Source organism: Molossus molossus, unplaced genomic scaffold (assembly GCF_014108415.1).
Source record: "Molossus molossus isolate mMolMol1 unplaced genomic scaffold, mMolMol1.p scaffold_m16_p_3, whole genome shotgun sequence".
NCBI classification, from domain to species: Eukaryota; Metazoa; Chordata; class Mammalia; order Chiroptera; family Molossidae; genus Molossus; species Molossus molossus.
The window spans coordinates 130,845,205-130,866,368 of record NW_023425366.1 but is presented as its reverse complement, the minus strand read 5'-3'; the positions used below and the strand labels follow the sequence as shown (position 1 = coordinate 130,866,368).

Below are 21,164 nucleotides of genomic sequence, written 5' to 3'. Positions count from 1 at the left end.
CAGCCACCAGCAGCTGGCCCTGGGGCTTCACAGAGGCTTGTGTGACCCAGTGGCCCACAAGAGCAGTGGGAAGCTGAATCCCGAGAGGGACTGGTGCGTTCCAGCTACCTGCCAGTGCAACCTGCAGGGTGCAGGGGCACCAGAGAGGCTTGTGCAACCCAGCAGCCCACAAGGTAGTTGTAGAACTGGGTATCAAAATAGACTGTGTGATCCAGTTACCCATGGGACTTGTGGGGTGCTGAGGCACTGGAGAGTCCTGTGCAACCCAGCAGCCCACAAGGTAGGTGTAGAGCCGGGTCTCCAAAGAGGCTGTGCGATTCAGCTGCCCATAGGACCTGTGGGGTGCTGGGTCACCAGAGAGGCCTGTGCGACCCAGATATCCACAAGATAGGTGTGGATTCTGGTCTCTAAAGGGACTGTGGATCCAGTTGCCCATGGTATGGGCAGGGAGCATAGCTCCAACAGGGCCTGAGCTATATAGCTACAGGTGGTACCAGTGACCAGCAGGGAACTCAGCTCCAGAGGGGCCCACGTGATCCAGCAGCAGCTCTATCAGGACACACCAGTACCAGCCCCCAGTAGTCAATCCTCCAGGATCCACAGCAGGCAAGAGGCTACACGCAACAAAACAGGCTGGGAGGCACAGTAGCCTTATTTGATATACAGTGAGCTGCATACACATCCAAACATCCCTCAGTGGGTATAGAGCTACCAGACAGCTAAAATGGGGAGACAAAGAAAGAACACCCAAAAGAAATAAAAAAAGGAATCACCAGAAAAGAGACTATAGAAAATTGAAGACAGCAAGTTGTCAGATAAAGAATTCAAAGCAATAATTTTAAGGGTGCTCAAACAATTTGGTGATAACTACAAGCAACTTAATAAGAATTATGAAGAGCTTACTGGGAACTACTTCAGCTTAAAAAAAAGGTAGATGTTATGCATAAAAATCAAGAGGAAGTAAAGAATGACATAGTTGTTATGAAAAAGACCTTAGAAGGGTTTAATAGCAGATTAGAAGAAACTGAAGACAAAATCAGTGACTTAGAAGACAAGGTAGAGAAAAACACCCAAATAGAGCAGCAAATGGAAAAAAAAATTTTTAAAAGCAGGAGGAAAGTTTAAGGGAGTTGTGGGACAATACAAAATGTAACAACATTCGCATTATAGGCAGTCTGGAAGGAGAAGAATCAGAGAAAGGAATAGAGAATCTGTTTGAAGAAATAATGACAGAAAACTTCCCTAAACTGGTGAAGGAAAAAGTCACACAAGTCCAGGAAAACACAGAGAGTTCCAAGCAAGATGAACCCCAGAAGACCCACAGCTAGACACATCATAATAAAAATGTCAAACATTAAAGACAAAGAAAGAATCTTAAAGGAAGCAAGAGAGAGACAGAAAGTTACCTACAAGGAAGCTCCTATTAGACTATCAGTTGATTTATCAATAGAAATGATGCAGGCCAGAAGGGAGTGGCATGAAGTGTACAAAGTAATGCAAGGCAAGGGTCTGAATCCAAGACAACTCTATCCAGCAAGGCTATCATTCAAAATTGAAGGAGAAATAAAGAGCTTCACAGATTAAAAAAAAAAAGCTAAAGAAATTTACCACCACCAAACCAGCACTGCAAGAAATGCTGAAGGGATTGTTGTAAGAAAAAGAAGAAACGAGAGAGAGAGAGAGAGAGAGAGAGAGAGAGAGAGAGAGAGAGAGACAGAGAGAGAGAGAGAGAGAGAGGAACACAAGCATAAAATTAAAATGGCAAATAATTACTATCTATCAATAATTACCTTAAATGTAAATGGCTTAAATGCTCCAATTAAAAGACATAGGGTAGCTGATTGGATAAGAAAACATGACCTATATATATGCTGTCTACAAGAGACCCACCTCACAACAAAAAACTCACACAGGATGAAAGTGAAGGGTCGGAAAACAATTTTCCAAGCAAATGGAAATGAAAAAAAGCTGATGTAGCAATACACATATATGACAAGACAGACTTCAAAACAAGGGCCATAATAAGAGACAGAGAAGGCCGGTACATAATATTAAAAGGAGCAATCCAACAAGAGGATATGACCCTGGTAAACATATACACACCCAATATGGGAGCACCAAAACATATTTAAAAAGTTCTGGTGGACTTCAAGGGAGAGATCAATAATAACACGATCATAGTGGGTGACTTTAACATGCCACTGAAACCACTGAATAGATCTTCTAGACAAAAATTTAACAAGGACATGGATTCTTACAAGACAAACTAGATCAGTTGGACTTAATTGATATTTACACAACATTTCACCCCAAAGCTGCAGAATATACATTCTTCTCAAGTGCACATGGGTCATTCTCAAAGATAGACCACATGATAGGACATAAAGCAAATCTATACAAATTCAAGAAAATTGAAATCATATCAAGCATCTTCTCAGATCACAGTGGCATGAAACTGGAACTCAATTACAATAAAAACACACAAAAACATTCAAACACTTGGAGGCTAAATAGCATGTTATTAAACAACGCATGGGTAACTAATGAGACCAAGGAAGAAATTAAAAACTTCCAGGAAACCAATGAAAACGAACACACAACAACACAAAATCTATGGGACACAGTGAAAGCAGTCCTGAGAGGGCAGTGCATAGCACCACAGGCCTACCTCAAGAAACAAGAAAAATTCCTAATTGACTTTCTAATCCTACAACTTAAAGAACTAGAAAGTGAACAAAAAGAAAAACCCAGAGCTAGTAGGAGGAAGGAAATAGTAAAAGTCAGAGTGGAAATAAAGGACCTAGAGACTAAAAAAACAATTCAAAAGATCAATGAAACAAAAAGCTGGTTCTTTGAACAGATAAGCAAGATCTATGGACCTTTAGACAGACTCACCAAGAAACAAAAAGAGAGAAACCAAATAAAATCAGAAATGGAAGAGAAGAAGTAACAACTGACACCACAGAAATACAAAGGATCATCAAAACATACTAGGAACAACTATATGCCAAAAAATTGGACAATCTAGGAGAAATGGACAAATTTCTAGAAACACACAGCTTCCTAAAACTGAACCAAGAAGAGATAGAAAACTTGACCAGACCAATAACAACAAAGGAAATTGAAGATGTAATCAAGAAACTCCCAGCAAACAAAAACCCAGGCCCAGATGACTTCACGGGGGAGTTTTACTGAACATTCAAAGAAGATCTAATATCCATTCTCCTCAAACTATTCCAAAAAATCCAAGAAGATGGAACACTTGCAAAGTCATTTTATGAGGCCAGCATAATCCTAATTCCAAAATTGGATAAAGATACTACAAAGAAAGAAAACTACAGGCCAATATCCCTAATGAACACAGATGCCAAAATCCTTAACAAAATATTAGCAAATCAGATCCAGCAATACATCAAAACAATTAATTATTCATCATGACCAAGTGGGTTTCATCCCAGGTATGCAATGATGGTAAATATTCACAAATCAATAAATGTGATACACCACATAAACAACAACAACAAAAAGATAAAAACTATATGATCATATCAATAGATGCTAAAAAAGCATTCAACAAAATCTAGCATCCATTTTTGATAAAAATGCCCAACAATCTGGGAATAAAGGGATCATATCTCAACATAAAAAAGGCCATATATGAAAAACCTACAGCCAACATCATACTCAATGGGCAAAAACTAAAAGCATTCCCCCTAAGAATGGGAACCAGACAGGGAAACCCACTTTCACCACTCTTATTTAACATAGTACTGGAGGTCTTAGCCACAGTGATTAGACATGAAGAAAATATAAAGGGGATCTAAACTGGAAAGGAGGAAGTGAAATAGTCTTTATTTGCAGATGACGATATTGTACATAGAAAACCCTAACGACTCCATCAAAAGTCTACTAGACTTATTAAATGAATTTGGCAAAGTAGCAGGATACAAAATTACCATTACGAAATCAATGGCATTCTTATACACCAATGATGAAATCACAGAAAGAGAAACTAAAAAGACAATCCCATTTAACATCGCAGCAAAAAAAAATTAAGATACCTGGGAATAAACTTAACCAAAGAAGTAAAGGACCTATTTGCAGAAAACTACAGGACATTGAATAAAGAAATAGAGGAAGATATAAAAAAGTGGAAGCACATACCTTGTTCATGGATTGGAAGAATTAACATCATTAAAATGTCCATACTACTCAAAGAAATCTATAGATTCAATGCAATCTCCATCAAAATACCAATGACATAATTCACAGAACTAGAACAAACACTCCAAAAGTTTATATGGAACAAAAAAGACCCCGAATAGCCACAGCAATCTTGAAAAAGAAGGACAAAGTAGAAAGGATCACATTACCAGATTTCAGGTTATACTACAAAACCACTGTAATCAAAACAGCCTGGTACTGGCACAAGAACAGGCAGATAGATCAATGGAACAGAATAAAGAACACAGAAATTGACCCAAGACAATGTGCTCAATTAATATTTGACAAAGTTGGCAAGAGCATACAGTGGAGTCAAGACAGTCTCTTCAATAAATGGTGCTGGGAAAATTGGACAACCACTTTAAAATAAATGAGGCTAGAACACCAATTTATACCATACATGAGAATAAACTCAAAATGGATAAAAGACTTAAATGTAACTTGTGAATCCATAAAAATTCTGGAAGAAAATGTACGCAACAAAATCTCAGACATCAAAGATTCCAAAACGGTGGTGGAGTGAACGAAAGCTACACAGACCATCTCCCAGAACCAAACTGGAACTACAACTATAACACAGACAAATCGACAGGAAAAAGCAACAGAAAAGCAGCTTGCAAGGACCATATAACCAGGGACACTGACTCGATCCTGGTAGGATTGCGAAGGCATGAGAGGGGGGCTGGAAGCCCACAGACAGAAGCGGCCTTAGCTGTGAGCAGCATCCTTGGGTTAAAGTCCCAAGCAGCGCCACAGCACAGAGCTGGGACAAAGGCTAAAAAAGCCACAGCCACTCACCTTGGGCTCGGCAGAGGAGGGTGAACTGGACCTGGAACTGTGTGGGGACACTCGGGATTTGGAGGGCGCTCAGAGCTTTTGCTGAGTTGCGGCCACGCAGGACGGTGGCCCACTTGCTCTTTCCCAGGGCTCTGGGGAGAGACAGCAGCCCCTCCCTCAGAGATCCAACCACACCCTGTGTGCTATTGAAATGCTAATTGAGGCTCACTAACAACCAGCATCTGCCCCACCCTTGGGAAATCCCCTTAAGGTGAGCAAGTAAGGGACTTTTTCAATCAACGGACAACCCAAAACTCTTCAAGTAACCTCAACTGCTAGCCTCCAGGCAAAAAGCTAGAGGATAACAGTACCTTTCCTAGGCTAGCAACTTTAACCAGGAAAGTAAGACTTGACAGTGATGTTTAACGTGGGTCCTCCCTTGCTCATCTAAACCCAGGAGAAGGCACAACAAACAGCAGAACACCAACACCCACAGGGAAAACTAGACAGGCTCCAAAGCCCAGTGTGATAGCCAAAATGGTGAAACACAGAAACAAAAGCCAAAGGAAAGAACAAGAGACTTCCACTAAAGATGAGATCAATGTGGATCAGTTAGGCAAGTAAACAGAGCTAGAATTCAGAGCCATGATCTTGAGGAAGCTCAACAGCATGAGTAAGGACATAGAGATGCTGAAAATAAACCAATTGGAAATTAAGAACCACCAAGAAGAGATAAAAAATGACATAACAGAAATAAAGAACATATTGGAAGGTCTAAAAAGCAGAGTAGAGGAAGCTGAGGACCGGATCAGTGAATTAGAAGACAGGGTAGAAAAAATCAATTAGTCAGAAAACCAAAAGAAAAAAAAGATTAAAAAACAGGAAGATAGCTTAAGAGAACTGTGGGACAACTGGAAATGTAATAACATTCACATCATCGGAGTCCCTGAAGAAGAAGAAAATGAGCAAGGGTTAAAGAATATATTCAAAGAAATAGTGACAGAAAACTTCCCTAATTTGATGAAGGAAGAAGGCATTCAAGTTCAAGAAGCACAGAGAGCCACAAGTAAGAATAACCCAAACAGGCCCACACCAAGACATAGTAATTAAAATGCCCAAAATTAAAGACGAAGAGAGAATGCTAAAGGCAGCAAGAGATAAGCAACAGGTTACCTACAAAGGAAGCCCTATAAGGCTCTCAGCTGACTTCTCACAAGAAACACTACAGGCCAGAAGGGAATGGCAGGAAGTAATCAAGGTCATGAAAAACAAGGATCTGAATCCAAGACTACTCTACCCAGCAAGGCTATCATTCAAAATAGAAGGTCAAATAAAGAGCTTCCCAGACAAAAAAAAGGCTAAGGGAATACGTTAGCACCAAACCAGAACTGCAAGAAATGTTAAAAGGACTACTGTAATTAGTAGAAGAAATAGGAAGAAAAATATAACCAAACTAAACAAAAATGGCAATAAATAAGTACATATCAATAATCATCTTAAATATAAATGGATTGAATGCTCCCATAAAAAGACACAGGGAGGCTGATTGGATAAGAAAGCATGACTCATGTATATGTTGTTTACAAGAGACCCACCTCACAACAAAAGACTCACATAGGTTGAAAGTGAAGGGATGGAAAGAAATTTTCCAAGCAAATGGAAAGCAAAAAAAAAAGCTGGGGTAGCAATACTCATATCTGAAAAAATAGATTTTAAAATGAAGGCCATAACCAGAGACAAAGAAGGCCACTACATAATATTGAAAGGATCTATCCAACAGGAAGATGTACCTTGGTAAGCATATATGCACCCGATATAGGAGCACCAAGATATATTAAAAATCTTCTGGCCCTGGCCAGTTTGGCTCAGCGGTTAAAGCGTCGGCCTGCGGTCCGGAGAGACCCGGGTTCGGTTCCCGCTAAGGGCACATACTTCGGTTGCAGTTTGTCCCCGGCCCTGGTTGGTCGTGCGGGTGGCAGCCACTCGATGTGTCCCTTTCACATCGATGTTTCTCTCACTCTCTCCCTTCCTCTCTCTCCCTCCCACTCTATCTGTACAAAATATGGAAAAATATCCTCGGGTGAGGATAAGAAAATAAAAAAAAAAAAAAAAAAAAAAAAAAAAAAATCTTCTGGAGGACTTCAAAGGAGAAATCGACAGGAATACAATCATAGCAGGGGACTTCAACACGCCGTGGACACCACTGGATAGATCTTCTAGACAAAAAATTAGCAAGGAAACAGAGACTCCAAATGAAGCACTAGACCAAATGGATTTAAGAGATATCTACAGAGAATTACACCCCAAGTCTACAGAATTCACATTCTTCTCAAGTGTACATGGGACATTCTCAAAGATAGACCACATGATAGGACACAAACTAAATCTCTACAAGTTCAAGAAGATTGAAATCACATCAAGCATCTTCTCAGATCACAGCGGCATGAAACTAGAAATCAATTGCAACAAGAATATGCAAAAACATTTAAAAACATGAAGGCTAAATAGCATGTTATTGAACATTGAATGGGTTTCCGAGGAAATCAAGGAAGAAATTAAAAACTTCCTGGAAACCAATGAAAATGAACACGCAACAACACAAAATCTGCAGGATGCAGCAAAAGCAGTTCTGAGAGGGAAGTTCAAAGCGTTACAGGCCTACATAAGAACCAAGAAAAATTTCTAATTGACTGTCTAACCTCACAACTTAAATAATTAGAAAGCAAACAAAAATAAAACCCCAGAGCAAGTAGAAGGAAGAAAATAGTAAAGATTAGAGCAGAAATAAATGACACAGAGACCAAAAAAACAATTCAAAGGATCAATGAAACAAAGAGCTGGTTTTTTGAAAAGATAAACAAGATTCATGGACCCTTAGCTAGACTCACCAAGAAACAGAGAGAGAGAGAACCCAAATACACAAAATCAGAAAGGAAAGCGGAGAAGTAACAACTGACACCACAGAAATACAAAAGATCATTAACAGCTACTATGAACAACTATATGGCAAGAAATTTGACAATCTAAGCAAAATGGACAAATTTCTAGAAACACACAGCTTCCTAAAACTGGAACAGGAAGAGATAGAAAACTTGAACAGACCAATAACAACAGAAGAAATTGAAGATGTAATCAAGACTCTCCCAGCAAACAAAAACCCAGGCCCTGATGGCTTCACAGGGGAGTTTTACTGAACATTTAAAGAAGAACTAACACCCATTCTCCTCAAACTATTTCAAAAAATCCAAGAAGAAGGAAGACTTCCAAACTCATTTTATGAAGTCAGCATAATTCTAATTCCCAAATCAGAAAAAGATATTGCAAAGAAAGAAAATTACAGGGCAATATCTTTGATGAATAAAGACTTCAAAATCCTGAACAAAATACTAGCAAATTGGATCCAGCAATACATCAAAAAAATTATTCACCATGACCAAGTGGGATTAATTCCAGGGATGCAAGATTGGCACAATATTTGCAAATCAATAAATGTGATACACCACATAAACAAAATGAAAAATAAAATCCCCATGATTATATCAATAGATGCTGAAAAAGCAATTGACAAAATCCAGCATCCATTTCTGATAAAAATGCTCAGCAATGTGGGAATAGAGGGATCATATCTCGACATAATAAAGACCATATATGAAAGACCTACAGCCAACATCATACTCAATGGGCAAAAACTAAAAACATTTCCCTTAAGAACAGAAACAAGACAGGGATGTCCACTTTCATCACTCTCATTTAACATAGTACTGGAAGTCTTAGCCACAGCAATCAGACAGGAAGAAAAAATAAAAGGGATCCAAATTGGAAAGAAGGAAGTGAAACTGTCATTATTTGCAGGTTACATGATATTATACATAGAAAACCCTAAAGACTCCATAAAAAATTTACTAGACTTAATAAATGCATTTGGCAAAGTAGCAGGATACAAAATTAATGTGAAGAAATCAACGGCATTCTTATACACCAAAGATGAACTCACAGAAAGAGAAACTGAAAAAACAATCCCATTTACCGTCGTGGCAAAAAAATTAAGATACCTAGGAATACACTTAACCAAAGAAGTAAAGGACCTATTTGCAGAAAACTACAGGACATTGAAAAAAAAAAATAGAGGAAAATATAAAAAAGTGGAAGCACATACCTTGTTCATGGATTGGAAGATTAACATAATTAAAATGTCCATACTACCCCAAGCAATCTATAGATTCAATGCAATCCGCATGAAAATACCAACACCATATTTCACAGAACTAGAAAAAATACTTCAAGAGTTCATAGGGAACCAAAAAGTCCCTGAATAGCCACAGCAATTTTGACAAAGAAGGACAAAGTAGGTGGGATCACAATACCAGAACTCAGGTTATACTACAAAGTGACTGTAATCAAAACAGCCTGGTACTGGCACAAGAACAGGCATATAGACCAGTGGAACAGAACAGAGAACCCAGAAATGGACCCAAGGCAATATGCTCAATTAATATTTGACGAAGGTAGCAAGAGTGTACAGTGGAGTAAGGACAGCCTCTTTAATAAGTGGTGTTGAGAAAATTGGACAGCTACATGCAAAAAAATGAAACTAGACCATCAACTTACACCATATACAAAAATAAACTCAAAATGGATAAAAGACTTAAATGTGACCCGTGAATCCATAAAAATTCTAGAAGAAAATATACGCATCAATATTTCGAACATCATATGCAGCAGAATTTTCACTGGTACATCACCTAATGCAACAGAAACAAAGGAAAAAATGAACACGTGGGACTATAGCAAACTCAAAAGTTTCTTCACAGCAAAAGAAACAATCATCAAAATGGAAAGGCAACCCACTGTATGGGAGAACATCATTGCCAATGATACATCAGATAAGGAGTTAATTTCCAAAATATATAGAGTACTCATACAACTCAACAAAAGGAAGACAAAGAACCCAATTAAAAAAATGGGCAGAGGAGCTGAATAGACACATCTCCAAACAGGACATACAAATGGCCAGGGACATATGAAGAAATGCTCAACATCACTAATCATCAGAGAGATGCAAATTAGCCCTGGCCGGTTTTGCTCAGCGGTTAGAGCATCGGCCTGCGGTCCGGAGAGACCCGGGTTTGGTTCCCGCTAAGGGCATGAACCTCGGTTGCAGTTTGTCCCCGGCCCTGGTTGGTTGTGCAGATGGCAGCCACTCGATGTGCCTCTTTCACGTCGATGTTTCTCTCTCTCTCTCTCTTCCTCTCTCTCCCTCCCACTCTATCTGTGCAAAAAATGGAAAAATGTCCTCAGGTGAGGATTAAAAAAAAAAATTGGAGGAGAGATGCAAATTAAAACAACAATGAGGTATCACCTCACACCTGTCAGAATGGCCACCATCAACAAATCATCAAACAACAAGTGTTGGCGAGGGTGTGGAGAAAAGGGGACTCTAGTACACTGCTGGTGGGAATGCAGACTGGTGCAGCCGCTGTGGAAAACACTATGGTGTTACCTCAAAAAAATTAAAAATTGAACATCCATTTGACCCAGTGATCCCGCTTCTAGGAATATACCCTAAGAAGCCTGAAACACCAATCAGGAAGAATATATGTACACCCATGTTCATAGCAGCACTATTTACAATAGCTAAGATCTGGAAACAGCCCAACTGTCCATCAGCAGATGATTAAAAAGCTGTGGTACATGTACACAATGGAATACTATGCAACTTAAGAAAGAAAGATCTCTTATCCTTTGAGATGGCTTGAAAGGACGTGGAGATTATTATGCTAAGCAAAACAAACCAAGCAGAGAAAGACAAATTTCATATGATCTAACTTATTAGTGGAATATAATGAAGTAAACAAACTGCTGAACAAAATTAACCCAGAGACATAGAGGTGGGGTACAGACTGACAAGCCTCAGAGGAGGGGGTGTTTGGGGGGAAGCGATAAACCACAGAACTGACATGAATATATTCATGATCAATGAACATAGACAACAAAGCTGGGGATGGGGCTGGGGGGAATGGTAGGAGGGTGTCAATGGGGGAAAAATGAGAAACATCTATAACAAAAACAAATTAATAAATAAAAAAATTAGAAAACAAATTAAAAAATCCCATGCAAACACATTCAAACATATGGAGGTAAATAGCATGTTATTAAACAATGAATGGGTTACCTAGGACATCAAGGAAGAAATAAAAAACTTCCTGGAAATCAATGAAAATGAACACATAACAACACAAAATCTATGGGATGCAGTGAAAGTAGTCCTGAGAGGGAAGTTCATAGCACTACAGGTCTACCTCAAGAAAAAGAAAAATTCTAACTGACTTCTAACCTTATAACTTAAAGACCTAGAATGCAAACAAAAAGAAAAACCCAGAGGAAGTAGAAGGAAAGAAATAGTAAATGTCAGAGTGGAAATAAATAACATAAAGACAAAAGAACAAACCAAAAGATCAATGAAAGAAAGAACTAGTACTTTGAAAAGATAAACAAGATTGATGGACCCTTAGCCAGACTCACCAAGAAACAAAGAGAGAGAACCCAAATAAAATCAGAAACGAAAGAGGAGAAGTAACAACTGACACCACAGAAATACAAAGGATCATTAACAAATACTATGAACAATTATACGCCAACAAATTGGACAATCTAGGTGAAATGGACAAATTTCTAGAATCATAGTCTTCCAAAACTGAACCAGGAAGAGATAGAAAACTTGAACAGACCAATAACAATTAAGGGACTTGAGGATGTAATCAAGAAAGTCGCAGCAAACAAAAGTCTAGGCCCAGATGTCTTCATGGGGGAGTTTACTGAACATTCAAAGAACTAATACCCATTCTCCTCAAACTATTCCAAAAAATCCAAGAACAAGGAAGACTTCCAAACTCGTTTTATGAGGCCAGCATAATTCTAATTCCAAAACTAGATAAAGACACACTACAAAGAAAGAAAACTACAGGCCAATATCCCTGATGAACATAAATACCAAAATCTTTAAGAAAATGTTAACAAATTGGATCCAGCAAAACGTTAAAAAAAAGTATTCACCATGACCAAGTGGGATGCATCCCAGGGATGCAAAGATGGTACAATATTTGTAAATCAATGAATGTGATACACCACATAAACAAAATGAGAGATAGAAACCATATGATCATATCAGTAGATGCTGAAAAAGCATTTGACAATATCCAGCACCCATTTCTGATAAAATGTGGGAATTTCTTCAGCAATGTGGGAATAGAAGGATCATATCTTGACATAATAAAGGTCATAAATGAAATTCCTACAGCCAACATCATACTAAATGGGCAGAAACTAAAAGCATTTCCCTTAGGAACAGGAGCAAGACAGGCATGTCCTCTTTCGCCACTCTGATTTAACATAGTACTGGAAGTCTTAGCCACAGAATTTAGACATGAAGCAAAAAATAAAAGGGATCCAAATTGGAAAGGAGGAAGTGAAACTGTTATTATTTGCAGATGGCATGACATTGTACACAGAAAACCCTAAAGACTCCATCAAAAATCTACTAGACTTAATAAACAAATTTGGCCAAGTAGGAGACAGAGAAGTAGGGATCAGACTGACAAACCTCAGAGGAGAGGGCTGGGGCAAGGAAGAGCTAAACCACAGAAGTTATACGCATATGTGCATAAACAATGGACATAGAGAACAATATTTTGAGGTGGGGCGTGATCGGGAGGAGAGTATCAATGGGGGAATAAGGAGAAATATCTGTAACAAAAATAAATTATTTAATAAAAAAAAGAAAATGATATTTGGTTCAAAGAAGGGATGTGCTCATTTCTGATCATTGGTGGGCTCCATCCTGGGTTGACTTCCCCAATGATTCCTTTAAAAATATAGGTAAAACTAAGAATGTGAGAAATAACTAAGTTCTCTATGATAAAACACATTCTAAGCCAGAGATCTCCCCCAAAACCAAATATTTGAGCTCCTAAGTTCAGCCAAACAAAATAGACATATTTGCCTGTACTTTTTCTAACAAAGAACCCAGTGGGTGGCAGCTCATCATGTCATCAGCCTGACCTTTCAGTGAACTCTAATGGCCTTATTCTTCCACCTTCTTGAGGGGCCCACAAAATATGACAGTCTTTCTTCCCAGTACAACTGAAGAGCAAACACACAAAAAGTGGAATAGCCATGCAATAAAATAGTATACAGCCATTAAAAGGAACGAAGCCCTAATACATGCTTTAATGTGGAGGAACCGTGGAAACGTCCTGCTGAGTGAAAGCAGCCAGACACACAGGACCACGTGATTCCACGTAGATGAAACACCATGTATATAGAACAGGCAAGGCCACAGAGACGGGAAGCAGACTGGATGGAGGTTGCCAAGGCCCGAGTGGGAGGCAGAAGGGGCAATGACTGCTCATTGGTACATGGTTTCTTTTGGGGATGATGAAAATGTTCTTGAATTAGAAAGTGGTGATGGTATAAAAAACTGTGAATACACTAAAAGCTACTGCATTGTACACTGTAAAGGAGTGAGTTTTATGGTGTGTAAATTATATTTCAATTTAGAAAAATTAAGAGAAAACAAGAGACTCTTGCCTATGCTAGGCTAGAGACAAACAAGTCAACATACAATCAGAATTCAGTTAGACACAGGAGACCGAAAAATGGCGGCGGAGTGAACGGAGCTACACAGACCGTCTCCCAGAACCAAACTGGAATTACAACTATAACACAGACAAATCGACGGGAAAAACCAACAGAAAAGCAGCTTGCGAGGACCATACAACGAGGGACACTGACTCCATCCCGGTAGGCTTGCGAAGGCGCGAGACGGGGCTGGGAGCCCAAGGTCGGCAGCTCGGCAGCGGCCTTAGCTATAAGCGGCGCCCGCGGGTTACACTCCCAGGCGGCCCCACAGCGCAGCCGGGACAGAGGCTGAAACAGCCACAGCCACTCACCTTGGGCTCCGGCAGAGGGGGACAGACTGGACTGGAACTGTGTCGGGACACTCGGGGTTTGGAGGGCTCTCGGAGCTTTGGCTGAGTGCAGCCACTCAGGACGGTGGCCACATTGCTTCTTCCCAGGGCTCTGAGAGAGGCAGCAGCCCCTCCCTCGGAGATCCAACCCCACCCTGTGGGCCATTGAAGTGCTAATTGAGGCTCACTAAGGACCAGCATCTGCCCCACCCTCGTGAAAGCCCCTTGGCTGAGCACCAGAGGGAGTTTTTCAATCAACTGACAACCCAACACTCATCAATTAACCTAGACTGCTAGCTTCCAGGCAAAAAGCTAGAGGATAACAGTACGTTTCCTGGGCTGGCAGCTTTAACCAGGAAAGTAAGACTTGACAGTGGTGTTCAACGCGGGTCCTCCCTCGCTCATCTAAACACAGGAGAGGGAGCCACAAACAGCAGAACACCAACACCCACAGGGAGAACTTGACAGGCTCCAAAGCCCAGAGTGATAGCTAAAATGGTGAAACACAGAAACAGAAGCCAAATGAAAGAGCAAACCACCTCCACCGAAGATGAGATCAATGTGGAGCAATTAGGCATGTTAACAGAGCTAGAATTCAGAGCCATGATCTTGAGGAAGCTGAACAGCATGAGTAAGGACATAGAGACACTGAAAATAAGCCAAATGGAAATTAAAAACCAACAAGAAGAGATAAAAAATGACATATCCGAAATGAAAAACACATTGGAAGGTTTAAAAAGCAGAGTAGGGGAAGCTGAGGACCGGATCAGCGAATTAGAAGACAGGGTAGAAAAAATCAACCAATCAGAAAAACAAAAGGAAAAAACTATTAAAAAACAGGAAGACAGCTTAAGAGAACTATGGGACAACTGGAAACGTAATAATATTCGCATCATAGGAGTCCCCGAAGAAGAAGAAAAGGAGCAAGGGATAGAGAATATATTCAAAAAAATAGTGAGAGAAAACTTCCCTAATTTGGTGAAGGAAGAAGGCATTCAAGTTCAAGAAGCACAGAGAGTCCCAAGTAAGAAGAACCCAAACAGGCCCACACCAAGACACATAGTAATTAAAATGCCACAAATTAAAGACAAAGAGAGAATCCTAAAAGCAGCAAGAGATAAGCAACAGGTTACCTACAAAGGGAACCCCATAAGGCTCTCAGCTGACTTCTCACAAGAAACACTACAGGCCAGAAGGGAATGGCATGAAGTAATCAAAGTCATGAAAAACAAGAATCTGAATCCAAGACTACTCTACCCAGCAAGGCTATCATTCAAAATAGAAGATCAAATAAAGAGCTTCCCAGACAAAAAAAAGCTAAGGGAATACATTAGCACCAAACCAGCACTGCAAGAAATGTTAAAAGGACTGCTGTAATTAGCAGTAGAAATGGGAACAAAAATAGAACCACACTAAACAAAAATGGCAATAAATAAGTACATATCAATAATCACCTTAAACGTAAATGGACTGAATGCTCCCATAAAGAGACACAGAGTAGCTGATTGGATAAGAAAGCATGACTCATCTATATGTTGTTTACAAGAGACCCATCTCTCAACAAAAGACTCACATAGGTTGAAAGTGAAGGGATGGAAAAAAATTTTCCAAGCAAATGGAAAGCAAAAAAAAGCTGGGGTAGCAATTCTCATATCTGATAAAATAGATTTCAAAATGAAGACCATAACTAGAGACAAAGACGGCCACTACATAATATTGAAAGGATCTATCCAACAGGAAGATATAACCTTGATAAACATATATGCACCCAATATAGGAGCACCAAAATATATTAAAAATCTTCTGGAGGACTTCCAAGGAGAAATCGACAACAATACAATCATAGCTGGGGACTTCAACACCCCGTTGACAGCACTGGATAGATCCTCTAGGCAAAAAATTAGCAAGGAAACAGAGACTCTAAATGAAGCACTAGACCAAATGGATTTAATAGATATCTACAGAGAATTACACCCCAAAACTACAGAATACACATTCTTCTCAAGTGCACATGGGACATTCTCAAAGATAGACCACATGATAGGACACAAACTAAATCTCTACAAGTTCAAGAAGATTGAAATCATATCAAGCATCTTCTCAGATCACAATGGCATGAAACTAGAAATCAACTGCAACAAGAACATGCAAAGACATTTCAACACATGGAGGCTAAATAGCATGTTATTAAACAATGAATGGGTCACCGAGGAGATCAAGGAAGAAATAAAAAACTTCCTGGAAACCAATGAAAATGAACACACAACAACACAAAATCTATGGGATGCAGCGAAAGCAGTTCTGAGAGGGAAGTTCATAGCACTACAGGCCTACCTCAAAAAACAAGAAAAATTTCTAATTGACTGTCTAACCTCACAACTTAAAGAATTAGAAAGCAAACAAAAAGAAAACCCCAGAGCAAGTAGAAGGAAGGAAATAGTAAAGATCAGAGCAGAAATAAATGACATAGAGACCAAAAAAACAATTCAAAGGATCAATGAAACAAAGAGCTGGTTTTTCGAAAAGATAAACAAGATTGATGGACCCTTAGCTAGACTCACCAAGAAACAAAGAGAGAGAACCCAAATACACAAAATCAGAAATGAAAGAGGAGAAGTAACAACCAACACCACGGAAATACAAAAGATTGTTAACAACTACTATGAACAACTATATGGCAACAAATTCGACAATCTCAGCGAAATGGACAAATTTCTAGAAACACACAGTCTCCCAAAACTATTCCCGGAAGAGATAGAAAACTTGAACAGACCAATAACAACTAAGGAAATTGAAGAGGTAATCAAGACTCTCCCAGCAAACAAAAGCCCAGGCCCAGATGGTTTCACGGGGGAGTTTTACCGAACATTCAAAAAAGAACTAACACCCATTCTCCTCAAACTATTTCAAAAAATTCAAGAAGAAGGAAGACTTCCAAACACGTTCTATGAGGCCAGCATAATTCTAATTCCAAAACCAGAAAAAGACACTACGAAGAAAGAAAACTACAGGCCAATATCCCTGATGAACATAGATGCCAAAATCCTGAACAAAATACTAGCAAATCGGATCCAGAAATACATCAAAAAAATTATTCACCATGACCAAGTGGGATTCATTCCAGGGATGCAAGGCTGGTACAATATTCGCAAATCAATAAACGTGATACACCACATAAACAAAATGAAGAATAAAAACCACATGATCATATCAATAGATGCTGAAAAAGCATTCGACAAAATCCAGCATCCATTTCTGATAAAAACGCTCAGCAATGTAGGAATAGAGGGATCATATCTCGACATAATAAAGGCCATATATGAAAGACCTACAGCCAACATCATACTCAATGGACAGAAACTAAAAACATTTCCATTAAGAACAGGAACAAGACAGGGATGTCCACTTTCGCCACTCTTGTTTAACATTGTACTGGAAGTCTTAGCCACAGCAATCAGACATGAAGAAAAAATAAAAGGGATCCAAATTGGAAAGGAGGAAGTGAAACTGTCATTATTTGCAGATGACATGATATTGTACATAGAAAACCCTAAAGACTCCATCAAAAATCTATTAGACTTAATAAATGAATTTGGCAAAGTAGCAGGATACAAAATTAACGTCAAGAAATCGACGGCATTCTTGTACATCAATGATGAACTCACAGAAAGAGAAACTGAAAAAACAATCCCATTTACCATCGCTCCAAAAAAATTACGATACCTAGGAATAAACTTAACCAAAGAAGTAAAGGACCTATTTGCAGAAAACTACAGGTCATTGAAAAAAGAAATAGAGGAAGATATAAAAAAGTGGAAGAACATACCCTGTTCATGGATTGGAAGAATTAACATAATTAAAATGTCCATACTACCCAAAGCAATCTATAGATTCAATGCAATCCCCATCAAAATACCAACGACATATTTCATAGAACTAGAACAAATACTTCAAAAGTTCATATGGAACCAAAAAAGACCCCGAATAGCCACAGCAATCTTGAAAAAGAAGAACAAAGTTGGAGGGATCACATTACCAGATATCAGGTTATACTACAAAGCGACTGTAACCAAAACAGCCTGGTACTGGCACAAGAACAGGCATATAGACCAGTGGAACAGAACTGAAAACCCAGAAATGGACCCAAGGCAATACGCTCAATTAATATTTGACAAAGGTGGCAAGAGCATACAGTGGAGTAAAGACAGCCTCTTTAATAAATGGTGTTGGGAAAATTGGACAGCTACATGCAAAAAAATGAAACTCGACCATCAACTTACACCATACACAAAAATAAACTCAAAATGGATAAAAGACTTAAATGTGACCCGTGAATCCATAAAAATTCTAGAAGAAAATGTAGGCAACAAAATTTCGGACATCATACGGAGCAGAATTTTCACTGATACATCACCTAAGGCAACAGAAATAAAGGAGAAAATGAACACATGGGACTACATCAAACTAAAAAGCTTCTGCACAGCAAAAGAAACGATCATCAAAATGGAAAGGCAACCCACTGTATGGGAGAACATCATTGCCAATGATGTATCAGATAAGGGGTTAATTTCCAATATATACAGAGAGCTCACACAACTCCACAAAAGGAAGACAAAGAACCCAATTAAAAAATGGGCAGAGGAGCTGAATAGACACCTCTCCAAACAGGACATACAAATGGCCAAGAGACATATGAAGAAATGCTCAACATCACTAATCATCCGAGAGATGCAAATTAAAACAACAATGAGGTATCACCTCACACCTGTCAGAATGGCCGCCATCAACAAATCATCAAACAACAAGTGTTGGCGAGGGTGTGGAGAAAAGGGAACTCTAATACACTGCTGGTGGGAATGCAGACTGGTGCAGCCGCTATGGAAAACAATATGGTGCTACCTCAAAAAATTAAAAATTGAACTTCCATTTGACCCAGTGATCCCACTGCTGGGAATATACCCTAAGAAGCCTGAAACACCAATCAGGAAGAATATATGTACCCCCATGTTCATAGCAGCACTATTTACAATAGCTAAGATCTGGAAACAGCCCAAGTGTCCACCAGTAGACGAATGGATCAAAAAGCTGTGGTACATATACACAATGGAGTACTATGCAGCGGTAAGAAAGAAAGATCTCTTATCCTTTGAGACGACATGGAGGGACCTGGAAAGTATTATCCTAAGTGAAAGAAGCCAAGCAGAAAAAGACAAATACCACATGATCTCACTTATATACGGAATATAATGAACATAACAGTCTGAGGAATACAGTAGACCCAGACACATGGAAGTAGGGCACAGACTGACATCCCTCAGAAGAGGGGATGGGGGGTGGGGGGGTGGGAAGAGATAAACCACAGAACTTATATGCATGTATGCATGACCAATGGACATGGACAACTAAGCCGGGGACAGGGTGGAGGGGGTGGGGTGGGGGGTGCCAATGGGGTAAAAAGGTAAAATATCTGTAACAAAAAAATAAATAAAAATTCATAAAAAAAAAACCAAAAACAAGTCAACATACAATCAGAATTCAGTTAGACACAGGTCACTGTAGAGGTCATGGTTAGTTAACACTTACTGGGTACTTATGTCAGGCACTGTTCTAGGCACCTTGCGAGAATTTACTTATTTATTCCTCCTACAACCCAATGAAGTGGGAGCTCAGAGAGGAGGCACAGAGCAGCGATGTAGCACACCCGTCCACATGACCTACAGAGCAGCCGGGTCAGGGCCTGGGCCTGCTCCACCCCTGCGCTCCTAACCACACGCTCCAGTGCTGAGACACAGGTGCCGTGGAGCACAAAGGAGGGCCCCTGGCCCCTGGTGGAGGCCACAGTTCCCTAGTACCGGTCTAGGATTCTGTCATTTCTGTTCAAGGGCGGGAGCTTCCTAGTGCCCAGCATAAGATGTTCTGTGTGGAAGCAGTCAAGGGAGGGAAGGGGAGAGGGAAGCCAGCTCACTCTGAAAACCACAGATCCTCCAAGCTGAGCACCACGGGGTTCACCGTGTGCAGGTGCTCCTCATTCCATCTCCTGGTGTTCCTGTACACACAGTGCCAGGGCACAGGGGCACGGATGGTTCTCTGCGGGAACATGCGCGGGATGCTGTCGATGAACAGCCTCTTCCTCTCTACTGGGTCCATGAGGATGTAATCAACTGCAACCAACAAGCAGACACTGTTATGAAGCAGGGACCTGAGCACTCCATACTCTTAGCTCAGGCACTTAGAAGGTCAATATTGAAAATGCTCGCTCACTGACAAGGTCGTTGGTAATCCCCCGAAGAGAATGGAATTGGGGAAGCTCCACCCTGCTGTTTTCTTTCTGAAGATATATCAGGGAAGGAGGGGGACGTTCACATTCTGGAGCACTAAGAACCTGGTATTGAATCCTGTCAGGAGATCCAGCACCATGCCTGACAATGAGCGAGTGTTTGCTGATGTCCCCTTAATCATTCATTGATTTCTGGCACCAAAATAGCTACCCAGAAAGTCAACACAATGACGACACCAGACACGGTGGAACTTCAGACAAACATTTCACGTGCTAAGGAAAGAAAGGTTGGCAAGAGCTTCACGGCGGAGGTAACATTTGGGCAGGGCCATAGGAATGAGCAGGGGTTCCCGAGACAGGACAGGACGGGAAGAGTGCTGGGGGCAGAGGAAACAGCACGTAGCGAAGCTTCTGTATGACACGTCCAGGTGCTGTTCTTGTTCTGTGGCAGAAATCACAGGTGCAAGTGGTTCGAGTCCCAGGTGACACAACTGGAGAAGGAGGTTGGGGCTGGAGTTTAAGGACTTTACACGTTTATCGTTATGAGTTTGGGTCTACCCTGCAGCAAACTAGGAGCCACTACACCAGCACCGTTAGAAAGTGAACTAGGACATTAAAAATAGCTGGACAAGTTGGCAAAAACAGCTGTTGTCCAGATAAAACAGGAAGGGAGGGAACGGACTTGATCACCCCTCCTCTTGGATGTGTTTGTCACACTCCTCACTATCATCAGGTAGTCCCCTGACCTACTTCGAGCCCGACCTGGGCAAGGCTGAAGGGGAGTGAGGATCCATCAGACGTCCTTCACCACCAAAGAGCAGTCTCACAAGGCAGCGAAGACCCAATGCACAGACAAGGCCACCGTAAGTGACGCAGACTCAGCATCACAGGAGAGTGGACGACGAGACAAGGAGCGCTGT

At 40.3% G+C, this 21,164-nt stretch overlaps 1 protein-coding gene across 1 annotated transcript in view; it reads right to left on the bottom strand.

Moving 5' to 3' along the window:
* DNAH3 (dynein axonemal heavy chain 3) overlaps nucleotides 1-21,164 on the bottom strand; it is a 229,454-nt gene that overhangs the window by 200,326 nt on the left and 7,964 nt on the right. Inside the window, exon 7 of the mRNA XM_036279927.1 lies at nucleotides 19,933-20,128. Within this exon, the coding sequence (XP_036135820.1) occupies nucleotides 19,933-20,128 (196 nt within the window). The remainder of the gene's footprint in view (nucleotides 1-19,932; nucleotides 20,129-21,164) is intronic.